General features: G+C 43.5%; 2 protein-coding genes across 4 annotated transcripts in view; one reads left to right on the top strand and one right to left on the bottom strand.

The window, feature by feature from the left end:
- LOC147133057 (glutamate receptor 4) overlaps positions 1-16,354 on the top strand; it is a 74,957-nt gene extending 58,603 nt beyond the window's left edge. Inside the window, exons 11-16 of one of the 2 annotated variants that reach the window (XM_086012639.1) lie at positions 582-955; positions 5,515-5,713; positions 6,497-6,744; positions 10,810-10,924; positions 13,316-13,453; positions 15,716-16,354. In XM_086012639.1, coding sequence (XP_085868765.1) covers positions 582-955; positions 5,515-5,713; positions 6,497-6,744; positions 10,810-10,924; positions 13,316-13,453; positions 15,716-15,880 — 1,239 coding nt within the window. In that variant the 3' untranslated portion in view covers positions 15,881-16,354. Of the gene's footprint in view, positions 1-581; positions 956-5,514; positions 5,714-6,496; positions 6,745-9,593; positions 9,709-10,809; positions 10,925-13,315; positions 13,454-15,715 lie in introns of both variants that reach the window. The other variant, XM_086012638.1, reaches the window with a different exon arrangement.
- Positions 16,355-17,392: 1,038 nt separating this feature from the next.
- LOC147133056 (14-3-3 protein epsilon) lies at positions 17,393-24,468 on the bottom strand. Of its 2 annotated transcripts, XM_086012641.1 has the most exons (7): positions 24,177-24,468; positions 20,416-20,615; positions 20,218-20,324; positions 19,680-19,886; positions 19,438-19,574; positions 19,243-19,297; positions 17,393-18,427 (listed from the first exon to the last, which is right to left on the bottom strand). In XM_086012641.1, the coding sequence occupies exons 1-6, from the start codon at positions 24,238-24,240 to the stop codon at positions 19,290-19,292; spliced, it is 723 nt and encodes a 240-aa protein (XP_085868767.1). In that variant the 5' UTR covers positions 24,241-24,468; the 3' UTR covers positions 17,393-18,427; positions 19,243-19,289. The 2 variants fall into 2 exon arrangements, with proteins under 2 accessions (XP_085868767.1, XP_085868766.1); XM_086012640.1 differs by lacking the exon at positions 19,243-19,297 and having other exon boundaries at positions 24,177-24,467.
- Between the last annotated feature and the right edge of the window lie 543 nt (positions 24,469-25,011).

Below are 25,011 nucleotides of genomic sequence, written 5' to 3'. Positions count from 1 at the left end.
CAGTTTCTTTGTCTTGCCTTAGCTTCATCGCTCTGAGGGGGTCTAAAGTTGGATTGAAACAACATGCGGACCAGTTTTCTGAGCACATTTTCTTTCAAACTTCCACTGAAAGTGGAAATCGGTGTAGGTTAAATTAAGATTACGGTACATTACTCAAGAGTTGTGCAGGTTGAAAAGACTATCATAAACCTCTGGAAAAATTGCAGAAGGTGAAAAAGTTGCTCAGCTTGGCATGTACGTTAGTCTCACAAAGGTTGCACAGGTTATGGCAAGTTGCACAAGAAAATTGCCCTAAATTTGCACATACAGTATTTGGGTATTTTAAGACTACTGTAAATCCCAGAAAAATTGCAGTGGTTAAATTAAGACTCCCACAGATCGCAGGTCACAGAAATTACACAGGTGAATAAATGACTACCGTAAATCGCTGAAAGGTTACTCAGGATAAAATAACTCCTGTAAATCCCCCCCAAAGGTTCCACATTCCAAAACAAGATTCCCTTAAAATCCCTGAAAAATTCTACCACCGTAAATCCCAATTGCCTTTTCTGACCATTCTCTCTTCCTTCCCGCCTCCACAGAAAGCGGAAATCGCTGTGGCCCCTTTGACAATCACGTTGGTCCGGGAGGAGGTGATCGACTTCTCCAAGCCCTTCATGTCTTTGGGCATTTCCATCATGATCAAAAAGCCCCAAAAATCCAAACCGGGCGTGTTCTCCTTCCTGGACCCGTTGGCCTACGAGATCTGGATGTGCATCGTGTTCGCCTACATCGGCGTGAGCGTGGTGCTCTTCCTGGTCAGCCGCTTCAGCCCGTACGAGTGGCACACCGAGGAGCCCGAAGAGGGCACCGACGGTCCGCCCAGCGACCAGCCCCCCAATGAGTTTGGCATCTTCAACTCCCTCTGGTTCTCCCTGGGCGCCTTCATGCAACAGGGATGTGACATCTCACCCAGGTAAGATCTTTACGCTTACGCTCGTAAATCTGCCCTGAATTTGGCTGGTTGACTGGTGGGATGTGGGAAGAGTTTCCCGTGTCCATGCTTTTACTACTGTAACCAGAAAATGTGTCTGTAACGTGTGGATGGTAAAATGAGACAATAAATGCCCTGAAAATTGCACAAATGAAATTAAGATTACCATCAATCTTACAATAGTTGTGCAGACTGCTGGAAATGCCCTTAAACTGTGCTAGGTTGAAATAAGACTTACCGTAATGCCCATAAAAGCTGCCCAGGTCAATATGTGATTAACGTACTTGTCAAAAGGGGTGTAGAGGTTGAAATAAGATTTGCCATAAATCCCCAACAAATTGCTTAAGATAAATAATATTTACTCTAAATCCCATAAAAGTAGTATAAGTGAAAATAAGATCAATCTCATATAAATTGTGCAGACTACAATAAATGCCCTTACATCGCACTAGGTAAAAATAAGTTGCGTATTTTAAAATAACACTACCGTAAATCCCTTAAAAATTGCCCAGGTTAATAAGATTATGACTAAATAAGACTACTCTTGAGGAGCTCTGCTGTGGGATCTTTTTCTACGTCATCGGATATTGACTTGTGTCCTGTGTAGCACTTGGGGCCTGGCCTTCTTTGAAGCCTTTCTTAAATGTGTGAACGGCGTTCTGACATTTTTTTTGGACAAATTCTGGTCAGATAACTTGCTCAATTTGAAGACTCCGCTCATGTTGCCGCGAGTCTTTGCCATTAATTGTGCTTTTATCTTTGTTAAACCCATATGGATGGATACTGTAGTAGTGTTGGTTAGATTGCATCTTTTATTTTATTTTTTTCAAGAGTATGACTTCTTTTAAATTTCTTCAACGATACATTGAGAGTCCTCAGTGTGTATTTGTGTGTGTTTTTGGCACTATTTGAACTTTATTTGCTTACAAAATCACCATAACATGAAAACAAGCAAAACTGCATTGTATTTATTGTATCAGGTTGATAATCCTGTCAAGCAGAGATTATAATGGGGATTAAAAATTAATAAATCAGCCTGTCCAATTTATTGAAGTCACAAGCCAACACCTGTTTAAATTATTCACAACAGACGATAAAATCATCTTTTAGTTTTAGCCAGTCTGACCTCAGTTTTGGCCACTTCCAGTCCCTCCTGATTCTTTTAAAAAACGAATTTGAGGGAGTTAGATATAGTCCATAATCTCTCGCTTTCCTCCTCTCTCTTAATAAGGGTTAATGCCATTCTTCCGCTCCCTCTAGGCAGCCCATAATAATGAATTCGGTGATTAATATCCTCGTCTCGGGTGGTAATGTCTCCGTGGAAACGGGCTAAAAAAGGAGATTAAATAAAACGGTTGACACAATAGCCGCTTTCATTGACGGGTACGTTGACGTTTTACGGGTCAGGTGTCACATTTGTGAACGTTGTGTGTAATTATGGAGGCGTTTGTGTGTGTCACCGAGGTTTTAGGATTTGTTTTTTCCTGGAGAGAAAAAAAATGGATGGTAGGTGTAGGATGTAGGTGTAGAATTGCAGTTTGGATGCAAGATGTTGTGCAAAAAAATGACATAGAATTGCAGCAATGACGTTTCCAAAGCAAATCAAGACTTTTTGAAGGTAAAGATCATGAATATTCTACCTGACGTCAACCCTATAAAGCAGGGGTCTGCAACCCACGGTCCTTTCATCCTTGAGTTATTCGACCCCAAGTAGGTAAACCGTGGCTCAATCCAAGAAAATAAACATTTCTGACGAAAACAGAATGTTTAATGCTACCTGAACTATATTCAAAACTAACATCGCTAAAGAAAACATAACAACAAATGAAGCCTTGAAGGCAATGCATCTCCAGGGATGCAAACGTTGAAATATGCCAGTTTCCACTTGGCCAGAAGCTGTCAAGCATTGTTCTCATCTATAGTCTTCCCATTATTCCCGAGCCCTGCGCCACTTCGCTCTCTCATCCAGCCGGAACGCCGCACAGCTGCTCTTTTCCGCGCCGTTTTTTTTTCCGCTCCCATCAGCGGTACTCGAGTCTTTTTGTCGCGCAAGCTGCCGGCGTAGCGAGAGGCCACGTGTCGTCGATAGCTTTAAAGCCGAGAGGCAATTCCGAGTTGGAAGGCCGTATGCCAGTTGGGAAGCTTTTCATCAAGCGGCTGCGGAAAGATTTGGATTCATATTCAGGCTATTGTTCAAAAGGCTCAGAAATAGCTGTTTATGCTGCAAAACTAGATATAAATAAGTCAAGCAGCGTGGCATCGGCCCCCAGGTGTCACCTCGGGGCCAAACAAGTACCTGCTCATTTATTTAGGTCCATTGTCACTTCACCGCCGGCTTTTTTGACGCATGGAAAACAGTTTTACAGTACACCTTATCATTTTTAATTCAAGTAGAGTGCAGATTTCTAGCAAGACTGAATTGATAACATAAGCTACTTCCTGCTTAATGACAATATTCGAAGGCATTATGGTTAGACTCACAGCAATTTTAGCCCAAATGATCACTGAAACCAGTTAACAATAAACAACAATATGTAACGTTGACACACACACTGAGGTCACCGCTAACCAAAACAGCAGCACCTGCCGAGTCACGTAAATGCTCTCTTGGTTGTATTAAAGTGTGGAGTCATACCATGTTGGAAAACATGCTCCCTGTGCAGGATTTCGAATCAACAACAATCAGCGTTACGGTTGATGGTAACATGTGGTTGCTTAGCAATATTTTCCCACTTTGCTCTGTAAATGTTCCTGCAGCTAATTTGTACAAAAGATTTATAATTGCTTATAGTATAGTGTATGTATATATATATATGTATATATGTATATATATATATATATATGTATATATGTATATAAAACATTTTCTTTATTTTTACGTTGTTTGATGCTCCAAAACTCTGCCAGTTTTCTGAGATTGAACCAACAGTGCGAACACGCGCACACACACGCTCATGTTCTCATTTGGCCTCATTGCGCCGCAATTACTTTACGGTAATCTGATTAAGTCCGCGATCAACAGACGCCACGAAAACATCATTAAGAACATTTAATGAGCGGATGCCACTTACAAGCGGGGTTTGTGTATTTGTATCTGTGCCCTGAGACTATTCAAATGTCAAGGCGGCTAGAGGGAGATGAAACCGGAGCGACGCCTTGAAGTGGACCCTCTCCCGCCGCCGAATCCCCAATACCCGCCCGTCACTGTGAATCAAAGTCAACGATCACAAAAAGACAGGCTGTAGTGATTGTAGCTGGTAGAATAGACATACTCTGAATTTAAGAAGCACAACCCTGACCTTCCCCAAGTCGAGGAATTTGTAATAAATGCAGTGGGTCAGTGTTGCGAGCTTTGGGACACGAGAGAGATGACAACGAGAGAGCCTGAAATATGCAATACCTCGAAGCGACCCTGTTGCAACACCAACGGGATGAAACTATTCGAGTTCCTACTGAGCTATTTGGAAAAGATGCACCCATGATCTGCTGCTTATCTCCGCTTCCTTCTTAAAATATTGTGTGTGCGTGTGTGTCGTCTTTCTTGTGCAACAACGAAAGATACATCTTGTCGAGGCGCGGCCTATTTATCATCTAAACCACTGACAGCACTTCCAAATATGGGCACGCTGGCACCGGGGCGCCGTCGTCTTTCCGCGCTGCCGCGTAATCCTTTCACACCGAGCGAGTGGACTGTGAAAAGGACTTTAGTGTTCGGTCGTGTCAGGATGTGGTCGTGTTGGCTCAAGTTAACGCTAACGGGCTCCGTTAACAACTCGCCTTGGCTCCACCTCCGTTTGAGCTACAGAGGAGTTTGTTAAAAAAAGAAGGACTCTTAAGTCCGAGGAAGCGATCGATGAAGCGCAAGCACCTGCTTCTTAACGCGTGTGTGTTCACACGTGCAGATCTCAAGAGTCTAGTGGGAGTGCTGGTTTCAGGCCAGATGGCAATAAGTCACATTGCAAGGGTGCAGTCCGAGCAAAGGCGACTGCTTTGCAGATGTCTCTCTCTCACTTGGCTGTCTCTCCGCGCTCGCTCCATCTGACATGCGGGGCCTGTAGGGGTTTTGTATCCGCCGTTGTTTGATTTGCGCCGAGGGGAGGTCTTGTTTGTTCTCCTCAATGCAGCATTTACGCTTTAAGATTCTCCTCACGCGCCGCCGCTCCTCAGCAGCCTGCTATCTGTCTCCCCCGAGTGTGCAAAGCAGGGTAGCGCCGCCGTGGGGGTCTTGCGACTCTTTTCTATCCGATAAAACCACGTAGTTGGTGCAAGCCCAATCGCCAATATTGAATGGAAAATAGTCTGGCCATCTCCTGAATCAGAGGTGGCAAAAGTACTTTTCTCCATCTTATCCAGGGTTGGGTTCAAGCTGGGAAGTCCAGATTTCCCTATTTTTACTGCCCCTCGGTCCAGCTCTTCAAACGCAGGGAGTAAATGTACAGATAACGAAGAATGTATTTAAGTACAGTAAAGAAGTATTTGTGTTTCTTTACTCCCCCGGCTGGCGCTGATCGATCGCCGTCTTCCTTGTCTCCCTCTCCAAGGTCGTTATCTGGTCGCATCGTGGGCGGGGTGTGGTGGTTCTTCACTCTCATCATCATCTCGTCCTACACGGCCAACCTGGCCGCCTTCCTCACGGTGGAGAGGATGGTGTCGCCCATCGAGAGCGCAGAGGACCTGGCCAAACAGACCGACATCGCCTATGGCACTTTGGACTCGGGCTCCACTAAGGAGTTCTTCAGGGTGAGTTGGTTGTTCCTCGGGTATTGGTGATAGAGCCCTTTATGTTCTGAGCTACGTATTTTTTGGGGGGGGAAACTTATGTTTAGTGCTAAGAGATATTGATTTGCTCCTCTAATCTAGTCTGAAGAACTGAAACTATGCAAACGAATGCCTCTTTCTACCGTACTATTCAGCTTGGGATGGCTGAGTTAGGGTTGGATTAGGGTAAGGGTGAGGTACAGTCTCCTCTTGGATAACATTTATTATGAATACTCTTTGGTAGAGTATGTTTCCAACTGGTGTGCTCCGGCAGTTTCCGACAGAAAACCACCTGCTCAAACTAAATCGAGTTGGCACTGTGCAGTGGGGAAAAGGCAAAACCTTTAAGGGGCAAACAATTTTGTTCACTGTTCCATTTCCGAGTGGTTAGCATGTCCGCCTCACAGTTCTGAGGTCGTGGGTTTGATTCCGGCTCCGGCCTTCCTGTGTGGAGTTTGCATTTTCTCCCCGTGCCTGCGTGCGTTTTCTCCGGGTACTCCGGTTTCCTTCCACATTCCAAAAACATGCATGGTAGGTTAATTGAACACTCTAAATTGTCCCTAGGTGTGATTGTGAGTGTGTATGTTTGTTTGTCTGTTTGTTTGATGTTTGTTGATAAAGCGGTATAGATGATAGATGGATGGATGTTCCATTTCCCACTTTATCAAAACCAAGATTAAGTTGGTTTCACACCGGTGTTTCCGTCACCTGCTTGTGAATTCTCTCTGCTTTGAATCTCCAACACACCCCCAACCCCCGCCCCAGCGCTCCAAGATCGCCGTCTACGAGAAGATGTGGGGCTACATGAGGTCGGCCGAACCCACCGTGTTCACCAAGACCACAGCGGAGGGCGTTGCGCGCGTGCGCAAGTCCAAGGGGAAGTACGCTTTCCTGCTGGAGTCCACCATGAACGAGTACACAGAACAGCGCAAGCCCTGCGACACCATGAAAGTGGGCGGAAACCTGGACTCCAAAGGCTACGGCGTAGCCACGCCCAAGGGTTCACAGCTAAGGTGGGTGGAATAGTGTAACAATATGGCCGACGTGTTGTTATAGTATTCCACCTTCCCTGGTGTGCCGCCTTTTTCGCCACTTCCTGCTTTGGTTTGGGTGGGCGGGGCCTTTTGTGTATGGACGTTTTTAAGGCAATTTCCCATCTGTGGTTACTGCATGCGGGTTCTCATTGTCATGTAATTTACCGTATTTCCTCCAATAGTGGTCCCTACCAAGCTTATTAAAGTTAACGAACGTTAACTAAAAAGCAAAAAAGCTTTTTTTTAAAAAAAAAAAAAAAAAAAAAAAGACTAATTGAATCTACATTTATACGTTTACAAAAACTATAATTATGGCAAAAATGTCCTTCGTGTTCGTCTTTGCCAATATCATACATGAGATTTTGTGGTTCATTTTAAATGTTTTTATTTTGGTATTGCCGTACGTAAGCACTATAGAAGGAAGGTTAAACAGTTGTTAGAGAATTTTGGATTACTTTTAATTACATACATTGCATTACAATTACCTTAAATCTTGGACCCAACAAATACTACATTTATGTAAAAAAATGTGATGTCCTCTAGGCAGAAGTCGAGCCACACTGTAGTCACCGACTACTATACTTTACCTAATTAATTCCGTTGAGCTCGGTCCAGCCTCTGTAACATACCGAAATCTCATTCCGAAAAATACAGAGACAGAGACCGAGCCCCCCGCCCTCTGCAGTTGAGTCAATAAACACCACCAACCACTATATGAGGGAATAAGGTCTTTTCTCCACAGGTGATCCTCCTCAGGTAAATTGTGTGTTTGCATGGCATGCGTCACACATCAGTAACAAGTGGACATATTATGCATTGTGACAATTTATGGTCAAAATACACCCATCTGCGTCCAATCAATCGTTACCTGATAACAAGACAATGACATAAAACACTGAAATACGTCTTCCTCACCAGAATTGCCCATTATTCAATTGACTGTATTCATACTCTGGCCCCCCTCAAGCTTTTTGGCCAAAGTCCCAATTCAAAAAAATACTTGGCTCTCCGAGTACCATCATGATGACCAACATTAAGATACATTCGTAAGTTTCTTAAAAATTGTACCAAAATAAATGCTTGAACACAAACAGTTCAAGATTAAATGTAGCCTTGTATTTAAAAGTTAAATACAACTGAACTGTATGTATAAAATGATCTGTACATAAAAAAGTTTAAGCAATCTGACTGTGCAGTTTGTACATAAACTATTTAATGATTCAATTCAAATGTATAGCACATAAATTGAATGAAATAATTTGTACTGGAATAAATTACTGAAAACAGTATGACACAGTATAAAACAATGTAAATGTACTTAAAAGTAGAATACAACTGAACAAATGTAACAGATTAAAAAGGGCTATAGTCGTGTTTTGCTTAAAAGCCAACACAGAGGCTGAAATCTTATTTGAAAAAAAAAAAATAACATGCGCTGGAAGCAGTGCGGTCAAGAGAAATACTTCAAAATGATTAAAATGTTAGGAATAAATGATTACAATTTCATGGAATGAACATTAGAATTTAAATGTGCTTTTGTTTGTATTTAGACTTTGCATAATATGTCCCCTTTCAAATTAATCAGCACATCCACATTTGGATACACTTGTCATACTTAAGTCATGCCATACTTATTAACATCATAATTAGTTAGCTTTTCTTCCTTTCTCTGAACAAAGTAATTATGAGACTTTTTCTGCGCTGTCGCGTGAAGGTGTAGCCATGACTTCGACATCAACGCCACCTCCTCGCGAAGGCCCGGAGGAATTTACAGACATGGAAATCGCTCGACAAAGTGCAAACGATCCCCATTTATTGGCAGTCAGCTGCGTAATTGTTTGCGTCCTCTTGCAACTTCTGTAAATTCCTCCCGTGGCGTGGAGCAGCTGCTGCGTTCTTTTTTTGTGCAGACAGTTTTCCGCCAAAGGGGGAGATAGTCCCTGACAGATCACCGTAGTCCCTCTCCAAGGATCAATCATGTTATTTCATGGGATTATCGTCTTCTGCCAGTCACTTGTCCCCACGTGACGTGGAATGAAAATGGCGACTTGGCGAGCAGACGGTGGTGTCGTTCAAGGCTTCAACTTCATCGACCTGTTTTGTGGCTCTGTGATTGACTGGATCAAAACACACGCTAAACCTAATCCACAACAGCTAAAAAAAAAATGTACATCATGGCTTCTTACTGTTCACCTCCAGTCCTGTAGGTGGCAGTAGTTACTCCTGCAGTGGCATCAGCCGCATCCAGTGGGTTGATAGCGCACAACGCCGCCTTATGCAATTGGAATTGTAATGGCAAAAAATAGTAACCTTTTGTCCAAATCTGTACCAAATTGTCATGGAATCAATGCCTTCAATTAAAATAACAATGAATATTCTTTACTATAATGGTTTTATTACTTTTCAGTGTTAAGAATTTTAATTTGAAAATGTGAAAAATCATGACTATTTCGATTATTCGTTTTATAATCATGCAAACGTATAATATAGTTTCAATATATATTAAATGTATAATATATTTTGGAAATACATCTGAATTTAAAATATATATATATATATATTTTTTTTTTCTTTGGGCTGGAAAGGAAAACGCAGCTGGCGTGGTGTGGCATCCATTTTGACTCAGCAAAAAAAGGAAAAAAAGTGAGATTTGGTTTTCATTGTGTTCTGGTCCAGAAACGGGATTAATTGCACTGTCTCCACCATGGTCTTCCTCTCTTTATTGCTTTTACTCCCCTCCCCTCCCCTTCCTCTCTCTTTCTCTCTCCCTGCCCAATTGGAAGTACACACTCACCCTTTTCATCCAATTTCTCTGTATGGTTCTCAAGAAGCGCCGTTAACCTGGCCGTGTTAAAGCTCAATGAGCAGGGCCTCTTGGACAAATTGAAAAACAAGTGGTGGTACGACAAAGGAGAGTGTGGCAGCGGCGGCGGCGGCGAGAAGGTTAGCCGCTCACGTGGGCCGCACGCTCACGTGTTTCATGTGATGTGTTGTGCTGGCAAACGGGCGCATCTGCAGGGACCGCGTCTGGATTATTTATTTATTTATTTATTTTGTATTTTTTTTTAGGGATGGGCAACCTAAAGCACAGGGATCATATGTGGCCCACCAGAGCATTTACATCCTAATTGTCAGGGTTGGGCAGAATCGACAGAGCGTTAATTTAAAATCTGTTATTTCCCATAAAATTGCTTCATTAACATGTATTTATTCATGGGTTTTTTTTATATATATTTTGTTTTCTGAAGAGTCATAGCAGTAAATTCCAACACGTGATAAAAATCCGTATTGGGCAAGCTTTTACAGGTCAAACTTAAAAACAAAAAATGAAAATATCTTATAAACCTTATGTGCTTGACAAAAAGTAAAGGCATTTTTAAAATCAAAACAGTTAAAGATTAACAACTGAACTGCGCTTGAAAAATGTACAGTGGTGCCTTGCGTGGTGAGTGACCCGATTTACGAGTTTTTCCACGTATGAGCCGTCAAAGGTATTTAAACACAAATAGTGCAGCAACATGTGTGAACAGACAATACAACAATACTCACAGGCATATTTTCTTTATCCTCTGCTATTTCTATTTACTCTCAGTAGATTAAAAACGATTCCTAATTTAGTTTTTGAACACATTTGACGTAAACCTAGCATTCTTTGTTTTATACCTCATCTACAAATGACCTGGCCCATCTGTCCATTTTAAAAATCAATGTTGCCCACCTCTGACGTAAGCCTACAAATGCTCATCATGCTTACTACTTATTTTCCAGTTGTCACTTTCCAAAAAGGTCCCAGCAGTATACGCCCGTTCCAGAAAAGCGATGCGGCCGGGGCCCCACATATATATGTATATGTCTGTTAGCTCCCCACTTACTTGGCCACAATAGCAGACATGTAGCACCAGTGGGGCCCCTTCCTGGCAGCGCCATGAGGTGCCCCTCATTACGGGGGCCACATTTTTTGATTGAATAACATAAAATAACATGTCCTATGATGTTATTTATGTTATTTCCCCTTCCTCCTCCCCCCGACCCTTTGGTTTGAAGAACGCCGGTAAACCTTGCCGTATTGAAACTGAGCGAAGCGGGCGTCTTAGACAAACTGAAAAACAAATGGTGGTACGATAAAGGGGAGTGCGGACCCAAGGACTCGGGAAGTAAGGTCAGTCCATCAGGGGAGCCTCCACATGTTTTTGTCTGTCTTTGTCTACACTCTCACACGGCACCTGTGGGTGGCGGTGTCGCGTTAACGACGACATGGTGCACTTAAGATGAGAAGCGTGGCGGCGCATGATGGATACAAGGCATGGCACAGCTGACTGAATATCACCAGCAAGGCATGCGCGGACCTTAGCCGCACTTTTCCGCACTTGGGATGCATGCGAACTGAACAACGCAATTATGTTGTATTTATATTAGGAGTGTTCTGACCAGGGATTAATGTTGCCGTTTCCGATACGATCATCCAGGAGTGAGATCGGCGATACATGGATTAGTTATGGAATCGATCGATTTTGCAGCTGCTTACTTACGATTATTTTGTTTGTTTTTGATGAATCGCTGAATCAAAAAAAGATTATTTCCAAATTGTAATTGCTGTCAAAAGATTTTTTTTCCTCCCTATGAAACTGCTTAGTCAGCTCATCGTTTTTCCTATTGCAACACACATGGCTTCTCATGGAAAAAGCATTTGGGAAGATGACGTCACCCATCGTCTGACTTGTGAAGAATTACAGGCTTTTTGATTTCTTTGGGTATTAGCGATTGAACCTGATTTTGGGGTGGCGTGTATGATCACAATACTATAATACCAACTTCAACTTCAACGCGGGATTTGGTACCTCAAGCAAGATGCGAGCTATCTGCCTGACAGTGACGTTAAGCTCTGTAGAAATATTTGTACGCGAAAAAATAAAATCTGCATAGAAACAGTACGTCTAAAAAGTCCAAACAAGTCGCCACGCACTCTGGATGCATGCTAACAATGTAAAAATAAAATCACAGCCAGCATGGCAGGCCATTGATTGTGTCAAGGTGATACATGGAAGAGGTTCATTTGACAGGGGGCATCAGGAAAAGATGATCACTACGACGCACTTAAACATCATCGGGGCATGATGGATGCAAAGCATGGCACAGCGTTAGCGGATGAAGGACCACGCTGACTGAATGGCACTAGCAGGGGGGCATGCGCAGACCTTGAACACACTTGGATTTCAGTTTCGAGCACATTTGGCATGCATGCAAACAAAGTGACGCAACGAAAGAATGAGAGCGAGCATGACGGGCAGATGGTTGTGTCGAGGTGTGATGTGCTTAGGGGATTCATTTGACAGGGCGGAGCAGGAAAAGATGAAAGAAATTAGTCTGCGGCAGCTCATGTCTCGACATCACTCGGTACTTCTTTTTTCCAGGCTCAATTTTCACAGTCAGTAACTACTTCATTTCTAATCGTTTGTCCACACTCTCTTGGAGAAGTTTGAGACACTTGAAGTTTTCAAATAGATTGAGGTGCTGTGTTAGCGTGATACGGCACGGCGGGTTTTGCATGTTCTCCCCGTGCCTGCGTGGGTTTTCTCCGGGCTCCAGTTTCCTTCCATATTCCAAGAACATGCATGGTAGGTTAATTGGACACTCTAAATTAATCCTAGGTGTGATTGTGAGTGCAAATGTTTGTTTGTCTCTGTGTGCCCTGCCATTGGCTGGCAACCAGTTCAGGGTGTGCTCCAGCATGCCCATGACCCTGATGAGGATAAGCGGATTGGATAATGGATAGATGTTTGCGCGATAACAGTGTATGTTAAACCAAAGCCTGAAGAATAAGTAGCAGAGTGACAGAAGCAAAAATTAAATGATAAAAAAGTTTGCCGTACAATAGTCGCCTCAAAATGCCCCCAACAAAAACCATCTGTTCTCTAAAAATGGTTGCATCTTTTTGCCTCAACAGTTGCATAGACTCTTAAAATGGTACTCGGAATTATCCAAAAAGGTAGTCTATAAAATACTAAAGTCTGTGAAACTACCGGTAGTTGCATCTAAAGGCTTTCAACAGTAGGCTGTAAAACAGTTACGAAAAATACACAGTCAGTAAAAACATTTACGTCGAAAAGCTGAAAACTGGAATCTGTAAAAATGGTTATGAAAAAACAGTCTGTATAAATGTTTACATCAAAACACCGAAAGAAGTTGTTGGGAATCATTTTGATGTTTAGTCGCTAAAAACGGTGGCCTAAAAACGACAGTTAAGAGTTAGCTACTAAACGAGCTAGCCCTCGGGAGCTTGCGGAAACACCAGTGGTGAACGCCAAACTATGGCAGGATTTTTTACATCCTGGACCTGGATTTGACACCTCTGATCTTTGGATTTCTGTATGTCTGAATGTTTCCTGCTCGCATGGCTATACGCAGTAAGGTTAGCGTGTTGAAGAACGTGTGTGAGCGTTCTCGTGTCTGTCCGTGTTTGGTGTTTGCATGTCATGCCCCCCACCCCTGCTGCCACGCTAACACCTGTGCTTCTTCTTCTCTCCCCATCCCCCACCCCCACCCCCACAAGGACAAGTCGTCACAGGCCCTCAGCCTGAGCAACGTAGCGGGGGTCTTCTACATCCTGGTGGGGGGCCTGGGCCTGGCCATGCTGGTGGCCCTCATCGAGTTCTGCTACAAGTCCCGCAACGAGGCCAAGAGAATGAAGGTGGACCCCCCGTTGCGCACCCCCGACAGCCCCGCCCCTAGCCCCCCCGCCCCGAGGCCCAGCGTTCCCGACTTAGCTCAACTTAGCGAGGCATTCGCTGGCTACGCCGCCAATGACGAATAGTCCGCTTTCTCGTAGAAGACCCCCGCCCCCTAACCCGCTCTTACCCCATTTGACCCCTACTAGCTCCCCTTTCAAGGCGACTGTAAGTGACACCCGTCCGTACATGCACCGACCCCTGACCCCGCGCTAGCTATGCTATGCTACATGCCTGTGGTGATCAGTGGCTTCCTCTGCCGTGTGCTCATGTGGCGTCCTGGTGGTTTTTTCTCGTTTGTCCGTGGGACAGGAAGTGGAGCCTTACGGAAAGTTGTTTGAGCATTTCTTATCGTTTATTATATAGTCTACAGTACTGGTAAGACAATTCAGCATACTAGTAGACTGACTAGGATGCAATAGAATGACAGTCTTTCTAGTGTTTTTTTTTTTCTACTGATGCTTTCTTACTGGAACTAATTTCTGTGTATTAGTAAAACAAGGGTGCACTAGTAGAACAATTGCCTTACTAGTGATTTTCCCCACTATTGTATGACTTGTCTGCGCACTAGTAGAACAATGAGGGCGAACTCGTAGAATGACTTAATAGTGATGTATTTTCCACTATTTTATTATACTCCACTAGTAGAACGACTGTCTTGCTAGTGATGTTTTTTTCCCCTATGACATTACTGCGCACTAGTAGAACAATTGTCTTAGTTGTGATGTTTTTTTTTTTCACAACTGTAGAGCACTTTTTACACAGTAGAACTGGCCCCGCAGTCATGTGACAGGACTGACCCCACAAAAAAAGCTGAATTGAGCGGGTCTACTAAATAGAGTCGTGGATCCTTGAGGTATTTTTCAAAAGCAGCACAGAAATATTCACCTGGGAACTGCTTATATAGAGATGAAGGCAACGACACAGGCAGGACTCGTTATATAATCGCGTTTAAACTCGTTTATATTGTCATAAATTGGGCAGACACATGCCTTTCGTTGGACAAAAACGTTACTTTTCAAATTGCTGTATATTTGTCCCACGTGTGTCTTTGTGTCCCCCATCAAGCAGCTAAAAGTGTCTTCATTACCCTCACTGTCGCCAAGTCAGCTTCCCACTTTTGCCTCCCCAGCCTGCAACTGTGCAATAATGCGTGCGTTGCAATGTTGCTAATGTTCCAGAGTAGACACTCTTTCACATCTAAAAAGTGAAGACTGTTTATTTCATGTTGAAAGCAGATTGGAGTTTTACATGTACATTTGTTCATCTTCTTCTATAGCCTAGATGACTCAGAGATAAGGTTGATTTAATATTAAGGCCTTTTCAGAGTCAGTCTTTGGTGTTAGTTTTCAAGCTGATATGCTGCCCCCTGTCGGTCAATCCCAATCATGAAACTGCTCAATTTTGGTCATTACATTCATGCACTAATCAGACCTAAAAAACTATTAGAGGAAATTTTCCATTACTTTTTCCTTTTAACCTAAAAACAGTATCTATTGGTTGCAAACATTTGGAAACCGGCGGAAGAAAATTGGTAAAAGTCTAAAAATGGTTAGATATGAACATTAAATGTTAAAATGTTACGAACAGTAGTCTCAACATTTTCATTTGCCATGAATGCTACAAATCTTAAGTCTGCAACAAGGTTCACAACTACACACTGAATAAATTATCTTTACTGTAAAAATGTTTTTGGTTTAACGTTAAAACCGATTAAATCTTAACTCCCAAAATGATAGTGGAAGGTTACGTGCAAAAAATGGCAGTCTTGAAAAACGTTTACATTTAAATACAAACAATAGTTGAACGTTTACATTTAAAAAAAAAAAAAAAAATCATAAAATTATTTTTTTAAATGTTGAAGGCTAAGAAATGAATGACTAATACATGTCAAATGCTGAAAACCGTATAACGTTAACACTTAAAATGGTATGGGTTCATAAGTACAAAAATAAGATTTAGGCAGTTTCTAACTGAGCTGTAACGTAAATGTGTAGTTATGTCAATTTATAGATTAAAAAAGATGACTTTAATCTGGTCCTTTGGCCAACTATCATTCAAATTTTCTTTTTTTTGTTTTAACTTTTAACATTTTTAATTATTTAAATTAAACATAGGATAATTAAGCTTTAGTCGCTTTAACGTTTCTTCAAACTCCAATCTGCACTATCGAAGTTTTTGACCCAGATAACGAACTTTGAATTTTTTCACCTTTTACTTTGCAGCTGACGTTTACCGAAGCCATGAGGAACAAGGCCCGCCTGTCCATCACTGGTAGCGTGGGCGAGAACGGCCGCGTGCTGACGCCCGACTGCCCCAAGGCTGTGCACGCTGGGCCACCCCTCCGCCAGAGCTCGGGCCTCGCCCTGGTCTCCTCGGAGCTCCCGTGAAAGCCAAAATCCTCTCAAGTGCCTTAAATTTCCAGGAGCAAGGTGGGGCGCCTCACGACCAGCCGGGAACCCGGGAACACTGTCCAAGGTTTTTGCTTCAAACTAGCAGCAACACTGTTTAAATCCCAATGAGGCCCGGAAGCACTCCAGGGGGTACACCTGGGATATTATATCATTATTTATGATAAGGGAAAACTTCTTTTTGGATCGTTTTTCCAAGAGGAGACGTTCCAAAGACTCTTGATATCAACAGGCGGGAACGTCGCCCTATTTCAGATTTGTATCCATACTACAAATTAAAAAAAAAAACTATTAATAATGAATATAGAAGCTGTGAACATAAGTAAATATGTATATTGAATTAGATGTACATAAGATGACCGTGCTTGCTTTTTAAACCATGTATAAAGATTGTGTAGTGGCCATGTTTTTTTTTTCTAACGGCAATAATAAAAGGTAGCTGCCTCAAGTTAATTGATCCATTTCAAAGATGAATGTCCAATCCCTCTCCTTAAACCCACACTGTGTTGAGTTCAAAGAGAAAAAGATAACCTGTGAGGTGGGAATATAACTATTTTTCCCATTCTTTAATCAATTTTTTCTACCAAACATGAATGGAGAAAAAAAAAAAAAGGTTAACCATTAACCTCGTAGATCTTTTAGTCACGTTTGTGTGTGGAGAGTCCAAACGATAATGCCAACAATTTGCCATTTTCTCTCTTAAATGTGGTTTAAAATATTTCCGTAAAAGTGTGTGTTGGAACATTTAACGCAGGGGGGGGGGGGGGGGGCACCGCAGCGGTGGGTGTCCGCAGTGTTTGCCATTTCCGTTCTCATTGCCTTTTTGTCCTCGCACCCATCTTCAAACCTGATCACATCTTCAGGTTTCAATTGTACGTTTTTATTTTGGATCTTTTTTAAGTAAAAAAGAAATCATTCTAAACCGTGTCATGTCATTATTGGACCTCACAATTTGTGTATTTGTTGTTGACAGAAATAGTATCAGTAAATTTTGCCGGTCCATCAATTTGTCAGTGGCCTGGGCACACATCCGTCATTATTTCAAGCTGAACCAAACTGTAATCCTCAGCCGTTTCTCTTTATTTTAACCGCGCTTCGTCCGTAAATGTCGCTGCCCGACCAGTTCATCAAAACAAAATACAAAACATCAGCCAACAGATGAAAAATCAAATTTGATTAAAATAGTAAATGGAGTGCAATGCCTCACTTATTCGCTAACTTAATCTGATATGTACAGAAGTAAAAAGATGCATTTGTTTTATTGAACAGGAAAGATATTTAAGCTAAACGTTCTTGATGTGTTGTCTGTTTTGTTCTTACGGAGTGTTTTTGTGTGTAATCTCAACAAGAGTGACTTGGCTTCTTTTCACATAAATCCTTCATTCTTATGCTGATTCTTGTGTGAAAATTAAAAAAAAAAAAAAAAACTAGCACAGGTAAATTCTCAGCAAGCACACCGATGCCCCCTATTGAGCACAGGCCAGCATGACATTCTTTCAGTTTGAAGTTTAATGTTAATTCCATGCCGTGTTTTCAGTAAGAATACAGATGGTACTTGTGGCTCCGGTGACAACATCCAGTAGTACAAATCAGATTCACGTAACACACACACCGACCGGGAGGAAAAGGAGGAGGGCGGGGGAGGTATATGACGAGGAGGCGAAAGAAGAAAAATAGACGAGTCAACCTCAAGGAGTCGGTGGGGGGGAGTTAAGATACAGCAGGCCTCCATTTCCCAAACTGTTTTTTTTTTTTTTTTTCATCCCTGTTCGACTCTGTGCCCATGCAAAACTGTTTTATGATACAATCAAGAGTGTTGGGCCTCCCACACTACTACACAGATATCACCTAGTTAGCGCAACTACAGAACCCTGCCTAGAGCGCGACGGTTGGTCCAAGCGGACAAGAGCAGAGAGGCGATGTTCTGCCGTTTGTCATGATTACAAAACTCAAGAAAGAAAAAAATATAAACTCCAAAAAGTAAGAACAATGAGACCTGTCAGAGGTGGTTCGTTAAAGAGGGCACTTGAGTTGTTCCGCGCTTCCCTTTTGTTGTGTCGCTTTGCAAAACGAAGCGCTTGGCGACACCACACACACTCACCTTTTAAATAAACTCTTACACGTGTGTTTGTGTATGTGTGTGTGTGTTACAAAGACAGGCAAGCATTCTTGGCAACAACATGAAGCATAAAACTAAAACAAAAAGAGGACGAGGACCTTAAAGGGCACAATCTTGCAAACAAGAGTCATCAGAAAAAAAAATCTAATAAAATAAGTATACATCTCCCCACCTTGAAGGGTTAAACCCAGTGTCGGGGTCTTTAGATGAGGGCGGTGGGAGTGAAGGGGAGAATTGGAGGAGAAAGAGTAGTAGGATGGACAAGTGGAGGGAGTTTTGGGAGGAGAGAGAGATGGAGGGAGGGGGGGGGGAAGTGTCAGGAGGATTGTGGGCTGTGGCGTGGCGTTTGGGGTCTCACTGGGCCTCTTCCTCCGTTTCCGGGGGTGCTTCTGTGTTCTGTTCGTCACCTGAAAGACAAAACGGGCAAACATCAAAGTCCTCTTATTGTGGAAACAAACCAAAAAAAAACAACACACTGACTGACAGGACACAGACATACAAAAGTAAGGAGACACGCACACACGCACACACACACACACACACACACACCCACATAGTAAAGAGTCTCTCGCACACACTGAGAAAGAGACAAATGTGAGAGAGTGCAGAGTGACGTGTGAACGTGTGTGTGCGTGTACAAGCCATAAAGCACCGTGTGTTTCTGGAGGAAGGTTCTCATTGTGACATTAAACGGGAAAATGCGTACAAGCTTGGAAGGGTTGCCATGGAGACAGCATTTATAAAAAAAGAAAAGAAAAAAGGAATTATTGGTTGGCGCTAACAAAACGCGAGAGATTCCAGGAGCTCGTTAGGGCTGACGTCCGCCGTGGGTGCGCACGTACGCACGGCTATCGCCATTTTGTGGCAGACTACTGTTAATCAGGTGCGCGTTGAGACAGCACAGCCAAGACACTTTCATTGGTTTGGTGTGGTGTGAGGCCCGGTAGTTAGTGGAGGATGTGACATCAAAACTTCTGACATGTGCAAAATATTTTTTATAACGGGCACAACATTCCTTTTCATTAAGTCAACGTAGCAAGGAGGTAAGTTAAGGAACGAAGTTAAGTGAAGGTGTAGCCAAGGAGACAAGTCGAGAAAAGTAAAGGAAGGTAACAGAAGGAGGCAAGGAAAGGTAAGGAGGAGGCAAGTTAGTGCTCTAAGATGACCCGTCAAGGTGGCGAGGAAGTGCTGGTTGAAGCAACGCAAAGGAGGAAAGACTTACAACACAATGTTTATTAAGGAGGGAGCGAGAATGAGGACGTGTCCCCTTTACGAATCTACGAGGAAGAGATGACAAGTTAGAAGGGGGCGGGGCCAGAAGGACAGACAGGAAGTGGATCCTACGGATCAGAGGCTCAGGGGAGGACTGGGGGGGGGGGGGGGGGGTGCACTTGGGGTCATCTGAAGCGCATCTCACCATCTCCCTGCAAGTCTGAGGTCCAAAGTGTCAAGTTGTCGCGTAGCAGCTGCATGATGAGCGTGGAGTCCTTGTAGCTCTCCTCGCTCAGAGTGTCCAGTTCGGCGATGGCGCTGTCAAACGCTTCCTTCGCCAACCTGCCCCATTTTGCCAAACGGGTCAGAACACTGGTCACACCCTCCTTCCCAAGCAAATGCAAACGCCCAAAAAAATAAAAAATAAAAAAAAGGCGGCGGGGGTACCTGCAGGCGCGGTCCGGCGAGTTGAGGATTTCGTAGTAGAAAACGGAGAAGTTGAGGGCCAGTCCGAGGCGGATGGGGTGCGTGGGCGCCAGCTCGTTGAGAGCGATGTCGGTGGCGGCTTTGTATGCCACCAGGCTGTTCTCGGCCGCCTCCTTCCTGTCGTTGCCGGTGGCGAACTCCGCCAGGTACCTGTGGTAGTCTCCCTTCCTGTGGGTGGCAACGCAAATTTGTCATGAACACACTGTCGTCTACCTTTTCCATTCTACCGTGCTTTGGTGCCATCTTATTACAAAAGGTATTATGTTTACGTGAGATGAGGAGTTTCATTTAGACAAAAGGACATTTTAGGAATGATCAAACTTTAAGTGGGGATCAATTACGCAGATGTGCGGCAAGGCTCTGTCCTCGTCCCCTACGGGGGAAAGAACACTCTAGTTCTTTTATATTAGACAAGGCTTTGGTGGCGTTTTGTTACCAAGTATGCTATGTCACGAAGGACATATAAAAATACATTAAAAAAAATTTTTAAAAAACGTACATTTTGTAATAGAAAACCTTGGACTCTCCCGAGGTGGAGGCTGGGATGAGGTGCTGGTCCAGTACTTCCAGGATGTCTTTGCAGATTGATTTGAGCTCTTTCTCTACCTACACGCACATACGCAAACAGGAAGTCAATCTGCTGAAGCAAACCGAATGTCAACGGGTTGGGGGTGAGTGTTAAAGCGTGCGGTCTGACCAGCTTCCGGTAGTCCTTGTACATCGTCAGCTTCTCCTCGCTGGCTTTGCTCTCCTCCTTCTGCTCCAGGCTGCTGATTATCCTCCACGAGGCTCTCCGCGCGCCGATCACGTTCTTGTAGGCCACCGACAGGAGGTTCCGCTCCTCCACCGTCAGCTCCGTGTCCAAGCTCGCCACTTGCTTCATCGACTCCACCATTTCTGACGGCACAAGATGGGGGACCAGTTATGGCGGAGACAGATGCAGTTCGAGTGACGATAACAAGGTACGAGGCTTAAGTCGGGAGGTAAGAGGGTTAGAGCTAAACGGTCATGAAAGGTAACAAGGAGGCAATAGAAGGTTACGAGGAGTAAGTGAAGGTAGCGAGAAGGTAATAGAAAATAATGATAAAAGAAGGTAGTGTGGAGGTAAAAGAAGACAAGGACAAGTGAAAGTAGAGAGGGGGTAATAGAAAATAAGGCTAAGCGAAAGTAACAAGGAGGGAAGCAAAGGTAGCGAGGAAGGCAATTGAAGGAGGCAATTAAGGGTGGCGAGGAGGCAAGTGAGTTATGTGATTAAGAGGTAAGACAAAATAATGAGGTAAGTAAAGGCAGTAGGCGAAGGCAAGTGATGAAGTAAGAGAAGGTAAGGATAATCAAAGGTGCAAAGCGCACGGGGAGGTAAGTAAAGATGAGTGCAGGTAGTGAGGTTTGTTTAGGTTAAAGATGTAAGCAAAGGTGGCGAGGAAGAACATGGAGGAGTTAATTGAAGGCAATGGAGTCAGCACTTATTCAGTAGTCCCTTTCAGACATAGCTTGCGAATTCACATAGCTGTTGCGGCTTTGTGCTTTCAGATAATTCTGCGGGAGGGAGACTTCAGTGCCAGCCACAACCCACATCGGAGGCCCAAGGGTCGACCCGGAATTCATCGGCCCCTGCCTTCAGATGCAACACGCTGAAAAGCCAGACACTGCAGCTTCACGCATTTAGATAATAAGGGCAGTCAATCTGGCACAGGCAAACCCTGAGGTCTATTTTCTTTGTGCCCAAGACAAACTAGCCTTGCTGGTGCCAGGACAGCGGATGCTAACGTTAGCACCCGCGTTGGCCGTTTCATCTAAGAAATAACATTAAGCGCAACACAAACACAAGCATGATCACGGCGATCTGGAAAGGCGCCAGTGGCGTTCCCGCTAACAACGAGTTTACGAACCCAGCAAGTTTTTTTTGCCGACGTGGGCGTTTTATTAATGGAGCTGCCAAATTGCTCCGATGCTCGCATCGGCCATCCGCAGACTTGCCAGGGTGCTGGGAAGCCAGCCAGATTCGGTTTCACGGCCTCAAGGTGATTCGCTGCAAAGTGATGGCGACAAATGTCTGCGCAATCTAGAGATGAAGTGCAACCAAAAACAATAACGAACACTTCTGGGACCTGGCTTGGGAGTTGAGATTTTCTTGTCACTGGAAATGTCTTTAAAGGAGCTCTTTGATGGGCCGCCAGCAGCCAGTGTCATTTCTTTGTTCAACTCACTAATACGTTTCTTGCCAATCAACAGCACAGGATTGTGCTTGTTTTGAACTAATATTACATTCATTCGATACATTTTGACAAAAAACTACATATATGCCTAAAGTTTTATAATACAGAAGTATTAAGGAAAAAAATACATATGCCTACAGTTTTATAATACACAAGTGTAAGCTTTGAAGTTACTGTCGTGTTAATTAAGCAACACGACAAAATAGGGCTTCAAGGGATTGGGTTTTATGGAAGGTTTTAAGTTTTGAAGTATTCAAGTAGGGCTGAACTTTTAGAAATATAATCGAATCAAGCAATTATTTTTTCAAGAGACCCTTCGCAGGTACTTTTCAACAAACAAGCATTAAAAGTATTTATTATATATTCATGTTTTGGTTTTAATAGGCCTACCGACCGACTGAAATGACTTTTTTCCCCAATACCCAAAAACTGCAATGTTTCTTCAGCCCATGTTTCATGCCATGGATGTCAAAGTATTACAGTAGGGTTTAGGGTTTTATAGGTTGAGGTTTCACATTAGGGTTTCTATTTCTAGTCTTGGTTGGGGTTTGTAGTTTGGCTTTCAAATCCTGGTTTACAAGTCGGGTTCGGGTTTCATAATTACATCAAGTAAGGGTTAGGGTTTTAAAATTACGATTTAAGGAACGGTGTTAGGGTATAAAATTAAGGTTTCTAGTCAGGGTTCAGTTTTCTAGTTGGGGTTTTTATCCTGGGTTGGGGTTTGTGGTTAAGGTGTCATGTCAGGATTTCAAACAAAGGTTAAGGTTTCCAGGACAGTGTTAGGATATCAAAATGGGGTTTCAAGCCAGGATTTAAAGTAAGGCGAAAGTTTCCAGCCTACTTTCCGGTTTTCAAAACAAGGTTTCAAGTCAATGTTAGGGTTTCAAGGCCAGTGTTACAGTATAAAAACGAGGTTTCACATTGGTGTTTTAAGTTTTTAACCTGGATTGCGGTTTCAGATCAATTTCTGGCCAAGGTTGGGGTTTTAAATAGGGGTTAGTGTTTCAAATTGGGTATGTTAGGTTATCAAAATAGGGTTTCAAGACAGGATATGCTGATCAAGACAGGGTTTATTAGTCTGGGTTAGTGTCTCAATCTAGGTTTAAGGTTTTAAAGTGGTAAAGGTTGCAAATTACAGTTTCAACAGCAGTTTTAGCACAACAACATAGGGTTTCGAGCCAGAGTACATTTTCAAAATGGGGGTTCTGGCCAAGGTTCAGGTTTCAAATGTGTTTCCATATTGGGTTGTGTCTCCAAATATGGTTTCCAGACAGCTTTAGATAAAGGTTAAGAGATGCAAATTAGCGTTTTAAGACCAGTTTTAGGGTTTAAGTACCCAGCTTTTGGTCCACCGTGAGCTGCTTATTTAAGAACTATTATGAGCCCCTATCGAGCAAGTGTGACTGTAAACCTTTATGGTTACAATCAAATGCAAAGGAGCTGTGAATCAAAGAGACCCCCCCCCGCCCCCCAAAAAAACAAAAAAAAAATCAGTCACCAATTAGCATGTCGACGCTAGGTGGCCAGCTAGCTCAAAACATGCCGTCTACGTTACAGCACGGCTTAACCCATTCATTTGGAACTTGAACTAGCCTGACATTTTATGTTTTCTGTTTATTAAAAAGCATTGAACCTGACAAATGTAGTAATCGACTAGGACGAAAGGCAGACTCTCCTCCCCGATAAACCACTTAATGAGGGGCGGTTTGTTTTACTGGCAAAAAAATGGCCACATTTTTTTACATTGAAGTCATTCAAAACTCCTCCTTTGATAAGTATGCAGTGCTTTTGATGGGATGGGGGTGAATCGGGTAGCCGTAATCCGTGAGCGGCGTTCGGCGTGACGAGGGGAAGAAAGGCTAGCAAGCTAATTAGCTAGCTCGGTTAGCGGCTAATCAGCTAGCTACTGAGTTGGGAGGGGGGGCATTTCAGTTATCATTTCAAATGTTATTAACTATGCTAAATGTACATAGAAGAGTGGGGTGCTTATATGTCGGTAGCGCAACCCCCCACCCCCCGGGTCGCTAAGTAGTCATTTTTACGTTTTAATATTCGATTCGAATGAATATATGTCCGCCATTTTGTTTCCACCGAGCCCCGCAGATCCATGTGAACCGCGGCACCTACGCGGGGGGTGGGGGGGAGCAACCCGGCCAGTGAGGAGGGAAGCCGGGGAGTTCGTACCTCGAGTGAGGTCGCAGCCCCATCCGCAAAAAAATAAATGACGAAAAATCAACCTTACCGTCGAATCGCTCCGCTTGCTCGGCGAGCTTCGCCTGGTATACTGCGTCCCCTCTGTCCGCCATGGTGCTCGGCTAATGCGGTGGTGGTGGAGAGGGGGTGCTGTTCGAAAAAAGGAAAAGTCCCGGAGGGGGGAGAGAGAGAAAAGGGAGGACTTGTCGGGCCACTTGGTGGTTCCTGGCGGCGGAGTAGCAACAAGCACCACGGTACCACGGTAAATATGGCGTCGGGGCAGCATCCGGGAACCCGGCGCGTCTCCACCCTCCTCGGCATGAAACGAGTGCGACACTCCCCGCCATCCACATGACCAGACTGCATTATACAAATGCGAAATCAAGCAATAAATGTCGTATTAATGACGCAACACCGCGTCAAGTGAATACATCTTATGAATTTAAAGAAATTCTGCAATTCGTCGTTCGTACTTTACAGAAATATAGGGGTTATATGTAAGAAGTAGACAATTCTTGACGTCACTTTGAGAGACACCGGATCTGAAAGTGGGCATTGCAATCCAAATGCGTCAAAGTAAAAAGTAAAATGTGAACATTGGTAAAAATCAATCATTTGCGTCGAACGGATTTCGTAACGTCATGAACTCGCTCTAGTTATGACGTCAGAAAACACGATTTTAAAATTTTTTTGGGGGGGGGGGGAGACGTTTAAAGCCAGAGATCGGGTTTGCTGTTTCAAATCATGGTTTCAAGCCAAAGTTAGGATTTTAAATAAGAGTGTAGGTTTCAAATTACGTTTTCAAGGGTAGTGTTTGGACTGTGAAAATGAGGTTTCAAGTCACGGTTGAGGTTTCAAAATCGTGTTTCAAGCCAAAGTTCAGG

The sequence above is a fragment of the Filicampus tigris genome, chromosome 17, assembly GCF_054856515.1.
Source record: "Filicampus tigris isolate MCC_2025a chromosome 17, RoL_Ftig_1.0, whole genome shotgun sequence".
NCBI lineage: Eukaryota > Metazoa > Chordata > Actinopteri > Syngnathiformes > Syngnathidae > Filicampus > Filicampus tigris.
The sequence above is the reverse complement of the archived record's forward strand: the minus strand, read 5'-3'. Positions and strand labels throughout refer to the sequence as shown.

Excerpts from the sequence above, each read along its gene's own strand:
- LOC147133056 (XM_086012640.1), bottom strand. The coding sequence starts at position 24,240 with ATGGCGGACAGAGGGGACGCAGTATACCAGGCGAAGCTCGCCGAGCAA. Across the intron at positions 19,575-19,679 it reads TCGCCGGACCGCGCCTGCAG|GTTGGCGAAGGAAGCGTTTG; the intron begins GTACCCCCGCCG and ends AAAATGGGGCAG. Across the intron at positions 18,428-19,437 it reads CTCAGACTTGCAGGGAGATG|GTGACGAACAGAACACAGAA; the intron begins GTGAGATGCGCT and ends TTTGTCTTTCAG.